This window comes from Myotis brandtii, unplaced genomic scaffold (genome assembly GCF_000412655.1).
Source record: "Myotis brandtii unplaced genomic scaffold, ASM41265v1 scaffold754, whole genome shotgun sequence".
In the NCBI taxonomy this organism is placed as follows: domain Eukaryota; kingdom Metazoa; phylum Chordata; class Mammalia; order Chiroptera; family Vespertilionidae; genus Myotis; species Myotis brandtii.
Window position 1 is genome coordinate 202,562 of NW_005371012.1, and position 18,582 is coordinate 221,143.

Sequence of the window (18,582 nt, forward strand, 5' to 3'; positions counted from 1 at the left end):
GGGTAGGGGGGCAGGGGACAGGGACAGGGCACACGGCAGATTAATATGGCCCCGGTGTTCCCAGAGGCCAGGGCCGTCCTAATGATGGGGCTGATAGAACGCAGAAGTGTGAAGAGAATTTTAATAGATCTGACAAGTCTAATAAGAGTTTGTGTCTGGAAGGGTCCTCCTCTGGGGCCGCGGGCTGACAAGATGCTGACGGCTGAGATTTGTTTACGGGTTGGCATCACAGCCACATCTCCTGCCAACTCCCGATTAATCTAATTTGAGACGTTTAGAGCCCAAGCGTGGGTACCGGGCAGAGAAGGGGAGACACGGAGAGACAGAGGGACAGGGAGGGCCGCTGACAGAAGCCGTAATGAGAAATGCCACAGCCCTGCCCTCACCGGCCCAGGCTGGACCCCAGGGAGCGGCAGGCCGTGCGGTGTTATGGGTGCCCTTGAAGTTGGCTGGGTCATCAGTAAAGTTTGGCTTCTCCATGTTTCCTTGCTCACCTTGACGGGGCCTAGGGAAGCTCCTACTGTGTGCTGGGCCATGGCTGGTAACTGGGAGAAGCTAAAGAGGAAGTAACAGAGACCAGAGGTGCAAACAGGACAGATTCGGCCTCTGCCATCTCACATGCTGTGGGTGATTCTGGGCCAGCAATCTTTCTGTGCCTCAGTTTCCACCTTTGTAAAATGGGGAGAGCCAGACCTAAAGCATGGGCTGTTGAAAGAACTCAGTGAGATCATGTCCGCCTAGCACATAGTAGGTGCTCACCTGTGAGGGCTCTCGCTTTGTTGTTCTCATCACTGTTGTCGAAGCCAGACCTTCCCGCCCCGTCCTCAGGAGGAGCCAGGGAGGCTGGCATCAGAGGTCAGCGTGATGTGGAATATGGAGGCGGAGGCAGAGCCTTTGGAGACTCGGGCAACGTCACCCGACTGGGCCTCGTGCCCTTGGAATAGACTCGTACATTTCCTGGAGTGAGAAGTGGGGCCACGCAGGATCTGGGGTGTGCCTCATACGCTCTAAACTGCTGTGCACGTACCGGAGCTGTTCTATAGGAGGCGCTGGGTGATGTTGGGGAAGGGGCGGGGGGTGGTAGATAGGAGCTTGCAGTAGACAGCCTGGGTTTGAATCCTGCCTCCACAACTTAGGAGCTATGTGATCTTTCAGGGAAGGGCCTCAGTTCCATCTGTAACATGGGGATGATAAGGCTTCATGAGCTGCTTAGAGCAGGAGCAACTCAGGTAAATGTTAGCTCCTCCTCCTGCTGTTCCCATCGTGACTCTGAGGTAGACCTCCTCAGAGGGCTCGCCCTGGAGCCCAGCTAAGAGGGGCTCTGAGCAGCAGAGATGGTGTGGCCAGAGTCACAGGGGCCAGAGATGGGAGCCTGTCCCAGGCCCACTCAGAGCAAGGGGCAGACCCAGCAGGACAGGTGGCCACTGGCACTTCTGCTGACCAGCTGGGAGCGTAAAGGCTGCGTGACCTCGGGGGCGACCCAGCAGCTCAGTGCCGGCCCTGGAGCTGGGAAGCCGAGGGGCACAGGGTCCAGCCGCTCAGAGGGCCCAGGGCATTAGCACATTCGTTAGTGCCCTCTCTGCCCAGCCTCTTAAAGCACCTTATCTCACAAGGTTCTCATAACAGCCCTGGAGAAGGCAGAGTTGTTCTTTCCATGTTATAGACGAGGAAACAGGCCTGCACCAGCACAGTGATCTGCCCGAAGCCACGTGAACAGGAGGCGGTTGGGCTCCAAATTGCCCACTTTCCCTGTTGCCCCATCAAAGGTCACATCTGATCACTAAATTCCAGTCTGCAGGCCCATGTCTGCTGAGCTCGCTGTGTGCCAGGCACAGTGCTAACTAACCCCTTTACAGGCACGTTCCCACTCAGTTCTCTCACCTCTTCAGCCTGGCTGTGTTACTGTCCCCATTTAACAGACCAGGAAACAGGCTTGCATAGGTGAAGTGGGGCGCCCACAATGACACCCTCAAAATTGGCAGGCCCAGGATTGGGACCTCGGCCATTTGACCCCCTAGGCCAGCCATGGGCAAACTACGGCCCGTTTGAAATTAAGAAAACTAAAAAAAAAAAAAGACCGTACCCTTTTATGTAATGATGTTTACTTTGAATTTATATTAGTTCACACAAACACTCCATCCATGCTTTTGTTCCGGCCCTCCGGTCCAGTTTAAGAACCCACTGTGGCCCTCGAGTCAAAAAGTTTGCCCACCCCTGCCCTAGGCCATATGGCCTCCTCTAGCTCAAAGGCCCCATCACCTCCCAGCTCCGCCCACCTACCCCAGGCAGGAGCCCTCAACTTTGGGGAGGCATGTAGAGTTACAGGGTCCCTCTTCAGGCAGGTGAAGAAGCCGGTGGTGGGCAGAGCCTCGTGCTTCCTAGTGCAGCCATCTTTCCATCTTCCTCTGACCTCTGAACTTGAGAGATCCCAGGGGCTGGATGGGCCACAGCCGCGGATGCCGGCTCGGGAAGCGGCAGCTCAGGAGGCAGTGCTCACATGCCAGTCAAATCATTTGGTCAGGGCTGATTTCTGCCGTAGCCTCAGGCCGGTACAGTTAATACAGTCAAGACAACATGTGCGCATGCAGGCCTAGTGGTCAGACCTGTGCACACACACATACTCCGACACATGTACCTGGCCCAGGTGGAACTCACCTGTACAGTTACCTGCACATGCATAAGCATCCCCACTGTTGTTCTACTCATGCAGGTGCACACAACTCAACCACATCTGTGTGAATGTGGGTGCGCATATGCAAGTACTACTTGTGTGAGCATTCATGTTCATGCCCATTGCTACTTCTCCAAGTTTCTTATTTCCACTGTGCACACACACACACACACACACACCTTCAAACTCTCCCCCCTCTCCCCTGGGTGACCAGAATTGATAAGACTAAAGGTCTCGGCTTCCTGCATGTCAGGGCCCTGCCTCCTCCCCTGCCTGGACCCCTCAGCTCACCCGCAAAAACTGCTTTGAGTTTTGAGTAAGTGGCCTTGCTTTGCCTCATCCATGAGCTGGGCTCAGGGCCAAAGGAGGCAGAAGGACCTTGCCCTCCTTACTACCTGGGCTCCGTGGGACTCACTGGGCACCCCCCCTAGAAGGGATCTGTACAGAAAGAGGGACTGGTCCTTCACTCAACAATGTGGCTATCCTCTGGATTTCCCTACAGAACCCACGTGAGAGCTGTGTTTTTATTTAGTGTTAATATTTTCTGAATGATTGGAGCGGAGGTGAAAGAGCTTTATGCAGAGATGGATGGGTGGATAATGGCTGGATGGATGGATGGACAAACTGATGTATGGATAAATGAATGGGTGGATATATATGTGGGTGGATGGCTTAATGGATCGATATGGGACAGATAAAAGAATAGGGAAAAATAACTATAATTTCTAGGAGTTTCTTTTCTTTTTTTCCAGCTGCTGTTGATTACCTGGCCAAAAACGTGAGCCTCTCCACACAGCGCCGCATGAAGCTCGGGGAGCACTCTGCTGTGCTGGGACTCCTGCCCGTGGAGACCGGCCAAGCCTACTAGGGCCCCTGGGGCGACTTGCCCCAGCCCAAGGCCCAGCTTCACCCTTACTGGTCCCTGAACCTCCCAGCCTCAGTCCCCTCATTGCCCTGGGGTCCCAGGAAGCCAGGAAAGGAGCCCATTCCCTTGTGATAGCCAGCCCTCTGGAGGCGTGCAGCCAGCCTCGCATGCACCTGTGCTGGGGGCCTAGCGTGACCCCCACCTCGGCGTCTGCCCCTTTACTTTGTCCCCAGGGGGGTTCCTGGTCAGCCCACAGCCTTGTCCCAGTCAAACCCTGTCACTGTGGGGCCCCTGTGCCATCTGAGGCCCAGAGATGGAGGCTCGCCCTGCATAGGGCACCATGAGCACCCAGAGGAGGGTGGGGTCTGGGATGAGGGCCGGTGGGTACCCTGGCCGGAGGTGGAGGAGCTCACGGCCACTCTCCGCTGGAAGTGCTGGGAGCCAGACCCTCCAGGTGGGTCTCTGGCCCAGGGTCAGAACCCCAGCCCATCCCTCCTCTGGGTGATGCGACTCCAGCAGAGAGGGAACCCAGCCCTGGGTTTTCCCAGGGGAATTGCCCAGGAAGTCTGACTTTGGGTTCCTCCCCGCACACCTCGCTTGGGTGTCAGGGGGAATCTAGCCCAAGCAGGGAGATTGGGAAAACCAGGAAGAGACTTAACCAGGGGTGTGGCCATATGAGTATGGGTCAGCAGCGACCAGCCCAAGATACAAGGCACCAGTGAGGCAGCCAGAAGCAGCCGGCTCTTCTACTGAAGCCCAAGTTCCCACTGTGCCACCCCACGTGGGGCCTGGGGAGCCTGAGTTTTCCCATTCACTGTAGGGGGGTGGGCGGTGAGGAGAAGGAGGGAATGAAGTCTTGAGGACCCATGAGCAGGAGGCGTAGGGCAGGCTCAGAAGGGGGTTGGTAACTGGGGTGCCTCTGCTTCTGGGCAGCAAACCTCGGCGCTATGTAGCTTTGGTTCCACACGAAGCCTCCGCAGAGACCGGAGCCCGTCCTGCGTGCTCATCTCCTAGGAGGGGCCTCCACCCCCGGCGAGTCCCTTTAGGCTGCTGGGTGCAGGGGGCTCCCCTGCAGCTCTGGAGCAGGGTCCTTGGGCCCACAGGGACTGCTGTCCCACAGACAAGGCCACCGATTCCCCTTGGCATTTGGGGGGCGAGTGGACATGACCCTGCCCCACCCAGAGTGGCATCTTTCCGTGTTGAGTCACTCTCGGCCAAGAGGCCTCTGTCTCCTGATCCAGCACAGCTGTGCAGGGACAGATGTGGCCAATCTTCAAACCGCCACCCCCGGGCAGAGGGGGCCACCTTCCTTGGCCACGCCAGTGGCTCCCTCCAGCTCCTGCTCTTTAGAGTTGAGACCCTGGGGGAATGGCTTAAGCCCCAGGCTACACCACCCTTGGAACTTTCACCACCTTCACCTATTTATCAAAATTATATTCATCTTCGCCATCAGCACCATCGTCATCTACGCTTGGATCACCTTTCTCAGGTGCTGCTGGGTAAGAGGCTCTGTGATGGGAGGCACGGCACTGACTCCACAAAGACTGGACCAAATTGCTTGTCCCCCTTGGGGCACACGAGGCCACCTCTTTGCTCACCCCATGTCTTGCCCTCAGCCAACAAGACATTCCGAAAGGGACGGGCTGCTGCGTTGGGAGTTGAGCTGAGTTCCTCCCTCGGGGGAGCTGGGACACTCTCCCGCATGGGCGTCACCTCCGTGAAAGATGCTCACCTGTTTCTCAGCTTCAGACGCAGTCATGTGACGCCTGTCCTGGACCAGGCCAGGGGGCTCGTATCTCGGGCTTGGAGGAACTTGCTAGTAGTTGGGGACACACAGACTCTTCAGTAGCAGCAGACACCCAGACGTGTGCGGCCCATCCAGCTCAGCCCAGGTTTCAACTGGAGCATCCGCTGTAGCAGACTTCTGGCTCGTTAAGCTCTGGACAGAAGGAGGACTGTTGTACCCTTGGTGACCCAGTCCACGCGTCTGTAGCTCTCCCAGCAGGAAGCAGCTCTTCCTTCGACCACAATCTTCACCCACATTCCTTGACTGGTCCCTCCTTCCTCCTGGAGACCTGGCTCAGGAATCACCTGAGCCTCTTTATGCCCTACGTCGCCCAGGCGCAGGGATGCCAGGCAGGTGACATTCCAATGCTGGGACCAATCCAAATCTCTGCCCCCTGTGATGAAACGGGAACAAACCAAATGATTTCTCATTACGCTCGGCTTCTCTGGAGTTCTCCCAAGCCACCATCTTGGTGTAGAAAATGGGACTTACTCCCCCAGGTGCCCACTCCCCTCAGAAAGAGACCTTGGCCCAGACAGCTTTTCCCTAAAAGCTCACTCATGGCTTTGCTTAGCCAACTCGGTGTAGAAAATTCAGTCTTGGGTTGGCAGCTCACAACGTCACCAGAGAGGTGGTGTGGGATGAGAGGGACAAGGCCTCAAACTCTCGAGGGTTGACCACAGCCTGAACCCCAGCGGCTAGGCCAGCCCAGAAGCGACCCCCCTCCATCCCTCTGAATAGTCTGTAGCAAAATAAGAGATGTGTCCTCCAGCTTCTCACACGTCGCTGGTGGCCCTACCTACGGGCGGCCCCTCTCCGGAGCTCATTGTACATTAGTTGGAAACGTGGTGATGTGCTGTCGTCTATAGGAAGTTGACTTTTCTATCTATAAATATATATCCAACAGGAAAGAAACCCCACAGTGTATGTCGTGCTAGTACCAGGGACCATCTGTAGGGATATATCTGCATATCGTGTGTTTCAAAGTATACATTCCAGGCTCTCTTGGGTTCTTTCATGTTTATTGCTTTATTTTCCCGTTCGGTATTTCTCTCTTGCTTTGGAAAAAAAAAAAGCCAATGTGTAAGAACCAAGCTACGCTTTTATACTCGTATATTTTACTTGATTTACCTTTGCCGTTCTTTTGCCAGAGGAACATGGAGGAGAAGAGGGGGGGTGGGGGGGATGAGAGAGAAGGGAAGGATGAAGAGAGGTTGGCCCAGAAGAAAACAGAGAGCGGATGTCCGGTCTGGCGGTGGCTTGAGGACAGGAAGGTCCCAGGCTTTGGCCTCTCAAGTCCAGCGTGTCCATGGAGCTGGTGAAGCATCCTGTGCTGTGCATTGTGGAACTTGGCGAAACTCCATGATTGCCCCAAAAGGACTTCCTCTGGGGCCCCTCTCAGATGGAGTTTCCCCCCAAGCTCCCAAATGCGCCCTTCACTCTTGGACGCTTTTTGAGGTCGATGGATCTTCTCTCCTCCCCTCCTGCAGAGGCACCAAACCCAGACCAAATGGGGGGTCTCCAGCCGCCATCATGAAATGCTCAGAGACACGGCACATCCAATGCATTCTCTGCCAACTGTAAGGTGGCCGGTCCCCTGCTTGGGAACAATCTACGCGGCACTCAGATCGTTCCTCCTTCCTAGTAACTGCAACTTGGTTGCATCCATGTTTGACTCGCAGCCATTTTCCTCCAAGTGGAAGTGAGCGTGTGTGCATGGGCGTGTGCGTGGGGTGTGCGTGTGGACGCGAGGATGTGTGTTTAAATATAATCGCACCATAATTTATTCAGCTATATGGAGTAGTAGACTAGAAAGAGAACCCGGCATTCGCTTTAACTACCTGCTTGTAAGCGCTTCCTCTGTAACTCAGGCGTAACTGTTCTACATTAAAAGAAATTAAAAGCATTTGCAAGGTTCCTTGTGCTCACTTGATCGCCATTATGCGACTGCCCTAACAGAGACCCAAGTGCTTTGACGTAATTTAGAGGGTCAGGCTAGGAGCTACGTTTCTTTCACACCCCACCGGGCCCCCCAATGTCAAGCAGCTGCTGGATACACAGTGGATACCTCGTCAATATTTGATCGATGGATCCTGTTGCTAAGCACCTCCCTGGGAAAGCCTCCGTTCTCTTCACCATGACCTACTTCTGCTGCTGCTCAGCTTAGAACCCTCTTGGCCGTCTCCTAGGACACATGTGGGGGTGAGAGCTCAGAAGCGTCCATCTTGCCGTAGAAACGGAGGCTGATGGGAGGGCTCCTGGGCAGGTGACTTATTGAAGGAGAGCCCTCAAGAGAGACCCATAAGGGAGTGAAGAAAGCAAGAGAGGGCAGGGGAGGGAATGAGCAAAGAGGGAGGTTTAACTGGAGTCGTCTTGCTTCATCCTAATACTGCAGGGAGCTCTGGGCGTGAATTGTAGCACAGAGTTAGTCTGACCATGAGACCAGGGACTGGCCTTTTGTTCCCCAGTATCTGTCATTCATTGGCTGTTGGCTGTCCCTGGGGATGGGGGTGGGTGGGTAAAGGACTTACTAGGCACCTCAGCATCTCTGGTTACAATGGCTCCTATGGGCTGAGGCCAGTTCTCCAGAGAAAGGTGTGGCAATGAGCCCTTAGCAACAACATTCATACCAGTTAGAGGAAAGGTGTGCTGGCCCAGCAAAGAGCATCTGGCCCAGGATCAGTAGCGTCTACTCACGTATGCTCCCCTGGCTCTAAACCAGGGTCCCCATGTCATTCCAGGGTCCTCATGTCATTCCAGGGTCCCCATGTCATTGCAGGATGCTGGTTTACCTGGATGACCTGAACAGGAAGGGGTGTGGTGGGGCAGTAGTTGGGAAAAATGATACAAGAAGGGTTCATAAGGTGTTCCTGTGGACCTGGTCCATTCAACCCAGCCCAGTTCTCCAGGGCAGCACCCAGGGTCTGAGACCAAGGGGAGGGCTGCCCCAGCACCCGCCTCCAGATAGAGTCCCTGCAGTGTGACGAGCTCTGTTCCAGCCCCTGTGAATTCCAGGCAGCTGCTGTCAGAACCAGGGCTCCCAGCCACATTCCACCCCAAGTCTGTTACCCCTCCCCCCACCCCAACCAGGCAGCCATCACTCAAGGAAGGAAGGTATGAGGGAGAGTGAAGAACTAATCAAGTTCTACTCTTAGCTCTGCATATGACTTGCTATGGATCCCGAGACAATCTTCTCCCCGTCTCAGACCCTAATTCTGTGTATTTTTTTAAAAGCAGGCTAGATGATCTCTAAGCATCTTCTAGGTTACCATGACAATAAACTGAGCCAAAGGCTGGTCTTGAAGCAGTGCAGAGAGTGCCTGGATGATGCAGAGGGGTCCAACACCACTGCTGGAAGGCACCTCAACATATTGGGTGCTGAGTGTATGATACCAAGGAGCTCCCTGACCTTTGGCGGCCCCCAGCGAGCTCTCTGACCCCCTCTTAGGGAGCTTTCCTAGGAGTCCCACTCAAAAACCTTTGCTTACACCCCATGAAAAGCTGAGAAATAGTCTTCTGCCCAGGCACACTACTGCCCAGAATAAAATCAGTTTACCTCTAAAGGAATAGAAAAGAATGGGTATTGGATAGACAAGTGTATCAGCCAGCTATTGTCATAACAATGCTGCGTAACATAGCAGTCTGTTCCTGGTCTCATTGCCCGGGCACACCTCATGGTGGATGAGTTTCACAGCCTTTCCCTGAACAAGATTTACTAGTGGAGGGTAGAGGCTCCTGAAGGAGGAGGTAAGTGGAGCCACAGAGATGAGGAGGGACACACAGACAGAGAGATGGGGGCTTCTGAGTATAATCCCATCTGTTGCCGAGTTGAGTCTAGAACAGTGATGGCGAACCTATGACACGCGTGCCAGAGGTGACACGCGAACTCATTTTTTTGTTGATTTTTCTTTGTTAAATGGCATTTAAATATATAAAATAAATATCAAAATATAAGTCTTTGTTTTACTATGGTTGCAAATACCAAAAAATTTCTATATGTGACACGGCACCAGAGTTAAGTTAGGGTTTTTCAAAATGCTAACACGCTGAGCTCAAAAGGTTCGCCATCACTGGTCTAGAATATCTGGTCCTTTTGAGAGTACAGCTCCCAGAATCACACCCTCCATTCATTATTGTCAGTCGACAGAGAATAGGCATCATCTCAAGCACTGCCGGTCGCTGGTATCAGAAGGAAAGAGAAGGGTGGTAAATCGGCACTGACCCCTGAAGCTTCTTTCCCAAGTGACCTGGGACACCTCTGCTCACCCTTCCTTGGCCAAAGCAAGTCATGTGGTCACATTGAACTTGAAAAGAGAAGGGAAGTGTCATCCATCCCGTGCCTGGGGGGCGGGAGGTGGGACTGGGGGGACAGCCTTTAGGGCCTCCACGCCCACCTACACAGACTCACGAGAATCAAATGAGACTAAAGGCGTGAATTCAGCACCAAAAATACCCTTAGCACCTGCCCTGCGCTCCTCTCTGTGAAGGGCCTGGGAAGCAGGGCGGGGCAGGGAGTAGCACCAAAAGAACAGGTGTAGACAGTCTCCGCTCTGAGGAAGGAGAACACCACCTCGGGACTCCAGTAATGGGCCCAGGGATATGCCTTTTGTCAGATCATCAGCATAATGACCCTGTGGAGTGGGAATCTTACCTGTAACGTAGGGGGAAGGAAGCAAGGGTCAGAAGGTTGAAGTTACCTCCCCTAGCTCACACAGCTGGTTAGTGGGAGAGACTGCGCTCTCCAAAACAGGGCGACCATTGTCACATTTTAAAATTAAAGTTCTGGAGAGTGGATGCCCACGGCCTCTACCCCATAGAAACCAGCAGGGCTGCCTTCCACAATGTGGCTCAAGCCGAGAGCCCACCCAGGGTCAGAGAGCCCTGCAGGCCACCCTCTCATCTGGAATGAGTGACCAGCCAGGCAACCCATGGGAATCAGCAGTGGCCACACCCAGAATTCATACCACATTCATTCTCTGAAGACATGGGCATGTTGACTAGAAATATGAACTTCATAAAGAAAAGACACTACATTTATGGTGCCTACTGTATTCCACGTTGTCCTCATCCATTATTTTAGTTATTACTTCCAACAGCCAGGTGAGATAGGCATTGTGGTTCCCACTACACAGAGGAGGACATGGACCCAGAGAAGTGAAGTAACTGGCTCAAGGGCCCCCCACTAGGAGGAGTAGAGTCAAACCCAGACCTGACTGGTCCCAGTGCCCTGTCCTTCATAGCAAGCTTCCTCCTCGCCAGGGAGCTAGGACACTGTGTGAATGAGGAAGACTGCTTCTTAAAGTGTATCAGACAGCCAATACCAGAGCAACGCTGTGTAAGAATAATAACCTCAAACCTCAGTGGCCTATAATAAGCATTCATTCTCACCTTCCCAAGTTTGTAGGTTGACCATGGTTTAGGCTAATCTACTTTTGGGTGGTGTAGTAGGCAGAACTCTATGATGTCCACCAAGATTTCCATCCCCTGCTGCATACTCCTGATCTAGTCCACTGCCCTTGAGTGGGGGCAGGATCTGTGAATATGGTGGGATGGCCACTACCTGGACATGGTTACACTATCTAGCAAAGGGGATGGGATAGTCCTGGTCGTGATTGCTTCACGTTCCATGAGACACCATCACAGCAGCCTGGAGTGAGAGTCTCCTGCCGCCTATAAAAATGTAAGCTGCTTGCTATGTTGTAAGAGGGCCACCACTAGGGTGTGGGGACACCCTCTAGGAAGTGAAGAGTGACCCTTGCCCAACAGCCAGCAAAAAAGCAGGGATTTAGTCCTACACAAAAACCTGATTTCTGCCAACACCCTGAATGGGCTTGAAAACAGAGTCTTCCCCAGTCAAGCTTTCAGATGAGATCTCAGTCAAGACCTTGGTTTCAGTCTGATGACACCTGAGCAGAGGACCCTGATGTGCTAAGCCTAGACTTCTGAGCTACAGAAACGGTGAGATGATGAATGGGTTGTTCTAAGCTGCTAAGTTAGTGGCAATTGGTTATGCAGCAACAGAAAACTAATATAGATGGGCAGCTCAGTTTTAAGCTTGTAGGTCTGACAATATTTGTTCTGGGGGCCCATGAAGAGTGTGGCTACTGGGTCATGACTAAAGATCACTAGAGTCCTGAAGGCATTGTGGGGGTCCCATTCGAAGCCCCATTTCCAGCTGCTTCTCTGGTCAGATTCAGTGACATCTCATTGACCAAGGCAAGTCTAATGGTCAAGCCCCAAGTCAAAAGTTGGGCAAGTCTATCACACCCATCTCAAGGCATGGAAAGGGTATGTATGTCTATGACAGGGGAGTAAAGAATTTGGGCCCATTGCCCAGCCAGTGTGGCTCAGTGGTTGAGCGTTGACCCATGAACCAGGAGGTCACAGTTTGATTCTCGATCAGGGCACATGCCCAATTGTGGGCTTGATCCCCAGTAGGGGGCATGCAGGAAGGAGCCAATCAATGATTTTCTCTCATCATTGATGTTTCTATCTCTCTCTCCCTCTCCTTTCATCTCTGAAATCAATAAAAATATATTTTTAAAAGAATTGGGACCCATTATTCAGGAAATTTACCAAAAACACAAAAGGATCCTCTCCTGGTTCTACCTCTCTCACTTCCAGGGCTACACTGCTGACCGATAAGCAATTACCGGGACCCATTATTCAGGAAATTTAGCAAAAACACAAAAGGATCCTCTGCCTGGTTCTACCTCTTTTACTTCCAGGGCTACACTGCTGACCGATAAGCAATTACCTCCCTGGTGCGTGTGAAGCCATGCAGCTCCCTCCCCCAGGCCTGTCAGTTGTCTATGGAGAGCAGGCCTCCTAGAGCGGAAAGCCAGGGTGGGGATCAGTATGAGGTTTGTGGGTTATCAGGAGCAACTTTGGATAAATTGGCATGAGTAGGAGCATTCTCAGGCAGAAGGGCTTAGGCGAGAGTTGGGGTAGGGGTTGCTGGATTCCCTGAGACCATGGGCGTGGCCACACCCTCTGGAGCCTACAGAACCCTTCTTTGTGAAGCCAGGCTTGAGGCCAGCCTGTAGCCAGGTTTTTTAGATACATGATCTGTATATGTTTTAAGAGAGTAAACGCCTGTGTTCCAACACCAGTGCCACCCCTGGCTAACTGTGGGCAGGTGGTCTACACTTGTCTGAGGACTTGGTTGTCTCGTCACCTGCAAAGCTGGCATAATGATGCTACCAGCCTCCAAGAGAGTTGGGAAGACTAAAAGAGATCACGGAATAAAGAAATCAATTTAACTTTCTTTAGCTCTGTGTTTCACAGTCTTATGTGACCATAGGCCCTTTTATGGTAGGAATGCTTGTTAGCATTATACACTGAGCCTGGACTCACTAAACGAGTGGAATTTTCCTCTCTTTACCCGCATCGCAGTAGATCTGGTTCTTTGCAGAAGGCAGTGGATGTGGCCCATTTCAATCAGGTGCACTGTGATTAGGAGGGGCCAGGTCCTGGGGCATGGAGGGTTCTGCAGAATGAGTGGCCCCAGGCGGGGATTCTGACAGCAGCTGGATGTGCCACTGGCCCAACCTGGAGATCAGTCAGGGGTCTGGGCTAGGAAGCACATTCAGGGTGGAAGCGTAGGGAAGTGTGTGGGCTTTGGAACAGATGGGCCAGTGCTCAAATCCTAGCCCTCGCCCTTACCAGTGGGTGGCCTGGGCATGGGACTTAGCCCCCCCAAGACTCTTTTTCTTCATCTATAAAATGGGTGTAACCATGCCTACTTTATGGGAGAATTTATCCCAACAAACATTGAGAACAAAGGCTCAGAGAGGACAAGGGGGGTTGTCCAAAGTTCTAGACAACCATCATTAGAGGCCAGGTCTCTGAATTCCCAGCCCAGGCCCTTCCCATACATCCATTCATTCATTATTTGTTTGGCCATGGACTTACCTGCCTGTAACTACTTGCCAAAGCGCACCCCCCTCCCCGCCTCCAAATACCATCATATTGCAGGGTTAGGGCCTCAACACAGGGATTTGGGGGAGTTGGACACAAACACCAAGCATTATAACGACCTGCCAAAGCCCCCCACCCCGCCACCCAAATACCATTGCATTAGGGCAGTGGTCGGCAAACTCATTAGTCAACAGAGCCAAATATCAACAGTACAATGATTGAAATTTCTTTTGAGAGCCACATTTTTTAAACTTAAACTATATAGGTAGGTACATTGTTATTAACTTAATTAGGGTACTCCTAAGGCTTAGGAAGAGCCACACTCAAGGGGCCAAAAAGCCGATGTGGCTCGCCAGCCGCAGTTTGCTGACCACGGCATTAGGGGGTTAGGGCCTCAACACAGGGATTTGGGGGAGTTGGACACAAACACCAAGCATTGGTGTTACACTCAACTGGGTCACTTTTAGCCACATGGCCTCCAGCAAGTCCTCCCTCACCTAACTCCTGGGAAAGGTAGATCCATAGATAACAATCGTGCACCTCTCTGCAGGTGATGGGGCATTTGCCACACACCGTCTCTGAGTCCTGCACATCCTGAGAGGGAGCGGGGAGCTATGAGCTCCATCTTCCGGTCGGGGAAGAGAGGCCCAGGAAGTCGCTCACCAGAGGACACTCAGCCTGGGTTCCAGCGCAGGCTCTCCTTCTCCTTCACCGGAGGAAGGCTGGAATGAAGAGAGAGCCCAGGGAACACTAACCTGGCAGGGTAGAGGCCATGATCACCAAGGTGGTTTTCCCAGGACGAGGCTCATTCATGGCACTCCGGATGTGCTGACCCCTGCGATTCCCTCAAATGGGGGAAACTCCACTGTGTGCTGTGGTAGTGGGGGACTGTGTTAGCACCCCTAGAAAAAAGAGAGAGAGAATCCAGGTTGCTTGGAAATTGTGGGAAGGATGAATGAATGAATGAATGAATGATGAGTGAATGAATGCATGGGCTGGGCTAAAAGATGGGCAGTAGGTGCTTCTAACCAGGGTCCAGCAATGACCATGGAATCCACCCCAGTGAAAGGAGAAGAAGTTGAACATCTGGGCAGCTGCTATATGCCAAGTGCGTGCGAACCCTGTCCGCGTGGCATGGGGCGCTCACAGTTGTACGTTTTGCTGCAAGAGACCCATTTTACAGAGCAGGTGGGTGGACAAGAGCATCGAACTTCTGGTCCAGGGCCCCTTCTGACATCCCAGGGTTAAAGCAATCTTATAGAATTTTTAAGAAAACTCTGGGTGAAAGTTCCTCTGGGAAAACAAGGTCCCTAATTCTGCTTTTTGCCCCCAAAGAGAAATTCTGCATCTTTGTATCAGGTATAAGCCAGAAAAAGATAACTGTTAAATAAATACTGGTTGGTTTTTTTTTCCTGACACCGAAACTTCCTTAAATCGTCCACCCAGCTAACAAGAACTGATGCGTATGACATGCCAGACACCGGGCTAAGCACTCGACTTATGCTATTGGAGGGGTTGGCAAGCTTTTTCCATAAAAGGCCAAATAATGAATACCTTCGGCCTTGTGGGCCAGGCGGTCTCCGTCCGAGCCACTCAGCTGTGGTGTAGAATCCAGCGGCTACATGTACTCACGTGCGCGTGTCTGTGTTCCAGTACAACTTACTTATGACACTTATATTTGAATTTCATGTCACAATACATTGTTCTTCTTTTGATGTATTCTTCAACCAGAAAAATAAATTTTAAAAATGTGAAAAAATAGATTTAGAAAATGTCAAAACCACGCTTAGCTGGCAAGCTGTATGGACAGGGGGCGGGTGGAGTTGGCTCGCCAGCCATAGTTTGCTGACAACAACCAGGTGCGGTAGATTTTGGTGTTACCTCACTCTAAAGAGGAGGCCACCGCGTCCCAGAGAGGTTAAGGAATCTGTGTAAGATCACACAGCTCGCTGGTGGCAAAACCAGGATTCGGTGTCTGGTAGTTGGGCCCTGGGGCCAAGCTTTTCGCCAAGCTGCCATGTGACCACCGAACCTTCACTCGGAAGATGACTTTACAGGTGGGGGAAACTGAGGCCCAGAGTGGGGATCAGGACTGCAACCTGCCCAGGAGCCCGCAGCCAGGCCAAGACTCAGTCCAGGGCTTGTGCGTCCACATTGCGCAGCCTCCTCATTTGTTCCAACTAATTATCATTTGTCAGGCAGATCTGGACGTGCGGACATGAGAATCAGAGGTGGGAGGGGTCGATGGGGGGACGAGGAGGCAGGAGTGGGCGATGGGCAGGGGAGCCACCGCCCCCACACGCATCCACACGCGTCCGCACGGGCACACACACACACGGCGGCTTCCATTTCCTGAGATGTCCACCTGCTTTTATGAATATAAGTGGATTTGTAACAAGCATTGCAGCTGCATATAAGGCATTCAGACATGGAGACAATTTTACTAGATAATAGACTATCATGCAGGATACAATTTAAATTAAAAAATGCAATTTTCACCTTGAAATGAACAAATGATTACAATTTCTATACAAATTAAGGCATTCAGCCTCTCTTTCAGTAGTGGCACCAGCCCATGAAATATGACATAATTACCATGAAATACATTTTCAAATATTTTGATTTTTGTCTGCCGCTTTTTAAAAAACATAGGCCGCCTTCTAGGTCTCCGAGTGTGTGTTGGCATTTCCCACCTTCTGGGAAAAACACATTAAAAAGAAAAACCAAAGTCCCCGAAGATGAAGTTGGCCCCCCTCGCTGCCCTCCCCGCCTCCCATCTCCTCACCCCTCAGAGTTCCCTGCCCTCCCCCGCCCCCTCCCTTGGCTCAGAGATAAAATTGAAAAAAGGCAGACGGAGGAGCGGGGACGCAGGCGACCAGCTCCAAAGCCTGAGATTTATCTAAATTGCTACGCTTATCTGAAGAATCGCATCTGTTGGTTATCTCAACGCCAGCCTCTCCAACCCTCCATCCCGCTCTTCCCTGGAAATCGAGTCCTCCGCCCCCAGCTCTCCCCCCGCCACCTCCTCTCTTATTTTTTAATTATTTTTCCATTCTGTTGTCTCTTGATGGCTGGAGACCAAAGGATGAGCAGCCGCCGCCTGTGGCTCGCTCCAGCCCCGGGGGCGGGATAAAAACTTCGGGGTTGGAAGGGAGTGGACAGGGTCTTAGTTCCCTGGACTTGTTCTCTGTCCACTGGCCAAGCTGGGTGACTCTGATGAAGGTCATTCCTACTCCAATCTGCCTTTTCCCTGTGTCTGCCAGCCTCGAACCATCATCGCTTTGGTCTGTGCTTTGGGCGGACCTTGTGGGCCATTAGACCTGCATCCAAGTGACCTAAAAGCTGACTTTTGACCTCTCAGCTGGTTCCTGGTCTTGGTTCTGAGCCTCCTGCCCTGACCCATCATCTGCTGGATGGGCTTCACCGCTCCCAACCCCCTGGACTTGGTTCCTGTCTGTTGAGTGGCTGCCTTTCCCTCCTGGAGGGTCACCTGCTCTTCCTCAGTGCATCCCGGGCCCATTTCAGAGTGGCTGCCCGCGACTTCTTTGAGATGTAAAAGGAAATCACATAATGTTATTAACCATCGTCATCCCAATGCATTTAAGGAACACTCACGCACAAGAAGTCTGGGGACAAACTTAATGATAAGACGCACTGGTTAGAGCACCTCGCTTTTGCTCAGCATGTTCACTTTTGTTTTCCAAGCACTTGCACTGGCTTCAACTCGGTCCTGTCTCTCCATTGCCCCGTGAGGAGGACCTCACTCCCTCAGGGACCCACTCAGCATTTCACAGAGGAAGTAACCAAGAATATTGGACCAAACCGGGAAATCATCAAAACGATTCAAGACCCATCGCCATGGCTTCCAGCTGTCGGTTTGGAAAGTACTTCATGGGACTTTGGGAACGTGGACCACACCCCCACCTCTGACCCCATCCTACCCTACACCTCACCCTCCTACCCACCTCTGGACCCCAGGGCCAAGTGAAGACTGGGCCATACTCCAGCTCAGAAAGCAAGACGGGGGGATGTCCTAGTGGAAAGAGAATGCTTTAGGATCAAGCATCCGGAGTTTCAGAATCTCAATGCCTTCTCTTTCTTGCTGTCTGATGTTGGCCACATTCATTGGTTTCTGGACCTCAGTTTTCTCATCTGCAAAATGGAGGCGATGATACTTCTGAATGAAGGCTATGAGAATTAACTTTCAGAGCATACGGCAAGCCTTCGGCAGGTGTGAACTTTCCCCTCTCATGCTGTGGCTCCCGGCTTGATAAGGGTTTTTAAAATATATTTTTAAAAATCCTTTTAGTTCATCAAGAAAAGCCCAACCTCCAAAATGTCTATCACTTCCAGTGGTTCTCAACCTTCTGGCCCTTTAAATACAGTTCCTCATGTTGTGACCCAACCATAAAATTATTTTCGTTGCTACTTCATAACTGTAATGTTGCTACTGTTATGAATCATAATGTAAATATCTGATATGCAGGATGGTCTTAGGCGACCCCTGTGAAAGGGTCATTCGACCGCCAAAGGGGACGCAACCCACAGGTTGAGAACCGCTGACTTAGACACTTGTTGTGGGGGTGAGTCAGGTTTCTATGCCTGAAGGGTAATGAAAGATGAGTGAGTGAGGATCCAGGGAGGGGGAGGTATGAGTTGAGGGGAAGCAGGAAGGAGAAATTATTATTATAAAATTATTACAAATGGAATATTTATTAAGCAATTGTTCTCTGTTACAGGCTCTGTGTAAAGTCCTTTATCTCATTGAATTCTCACAACAATATTAGGAAGTTACTGTTAATTCCATTTACCAAAGAAAGAAGACTGAGTCACAGAGAGGCTATACTCTTTGCTCAAGGTCACACAGCTGGGAAGTGGCAGGGCTGGGAGCTGAAAACTTGCTCTACTCAATTGTTCTAGGTAGACCAGATGACCGTCTTTTTCCAACGATTTATTTTCTCAGTAGAAAGATATAACCATATAAAATATGGCCTAGGCACCATGTCAAGGGCCAGTTGGCTGAGTATAGCATGTACACAATTAGCTTTATTCCAAGTCAGAATTCACCGGTGCTGTGTACAGGAAGCAGGGTAACCAAGCACCCCTCTGGTCCTCTGCTCAGAACACGATCCAGAGAGCAGCAAATAGCCCCAAACAGCCCACCCCACCCCAAACACTCATTTAAAAGGTCAAACTTTTTTTTAACTTAAAAACTTATTCAAAATTTGTATTCTGTTCCCAAATGCATGTTATAATATAAAAATGGTGCCAGGTCAGCTCGCAAATTCTGTCTAAAACCACTATCACTAACCCCCAGAAAAGTTATATTACATTTTTTTT

The 18,582-nt window shown here is 51.6% G+C and overlaps 1 protein-coding gene across 1 annotated transcript in view; it reads left to right on the forward strand.

Moving 5' to 3' along the window:
- Positions 1-4,347, forward strand: part of PAX7 (paired box 7) — a 143,531-nt gene extending 139,184 nt beyond the window's left edge. Inside the window, exon 10 of the mRNA XM_014530639.1 lies at positions 3,424-4,347. Within this exon, the coding sequence (XP_014386125.1) occupies positions 3,424-3,539 (116 nt within the window). The 3' untranslated portion in view covers positions 3,540-4,347. The remainder of the gene's footprint in view (positions 1-3,423) is intronic.
- The last annotated feature ends 14,235 nt before the right edge of the window (positions 4,348-18,582 follow it).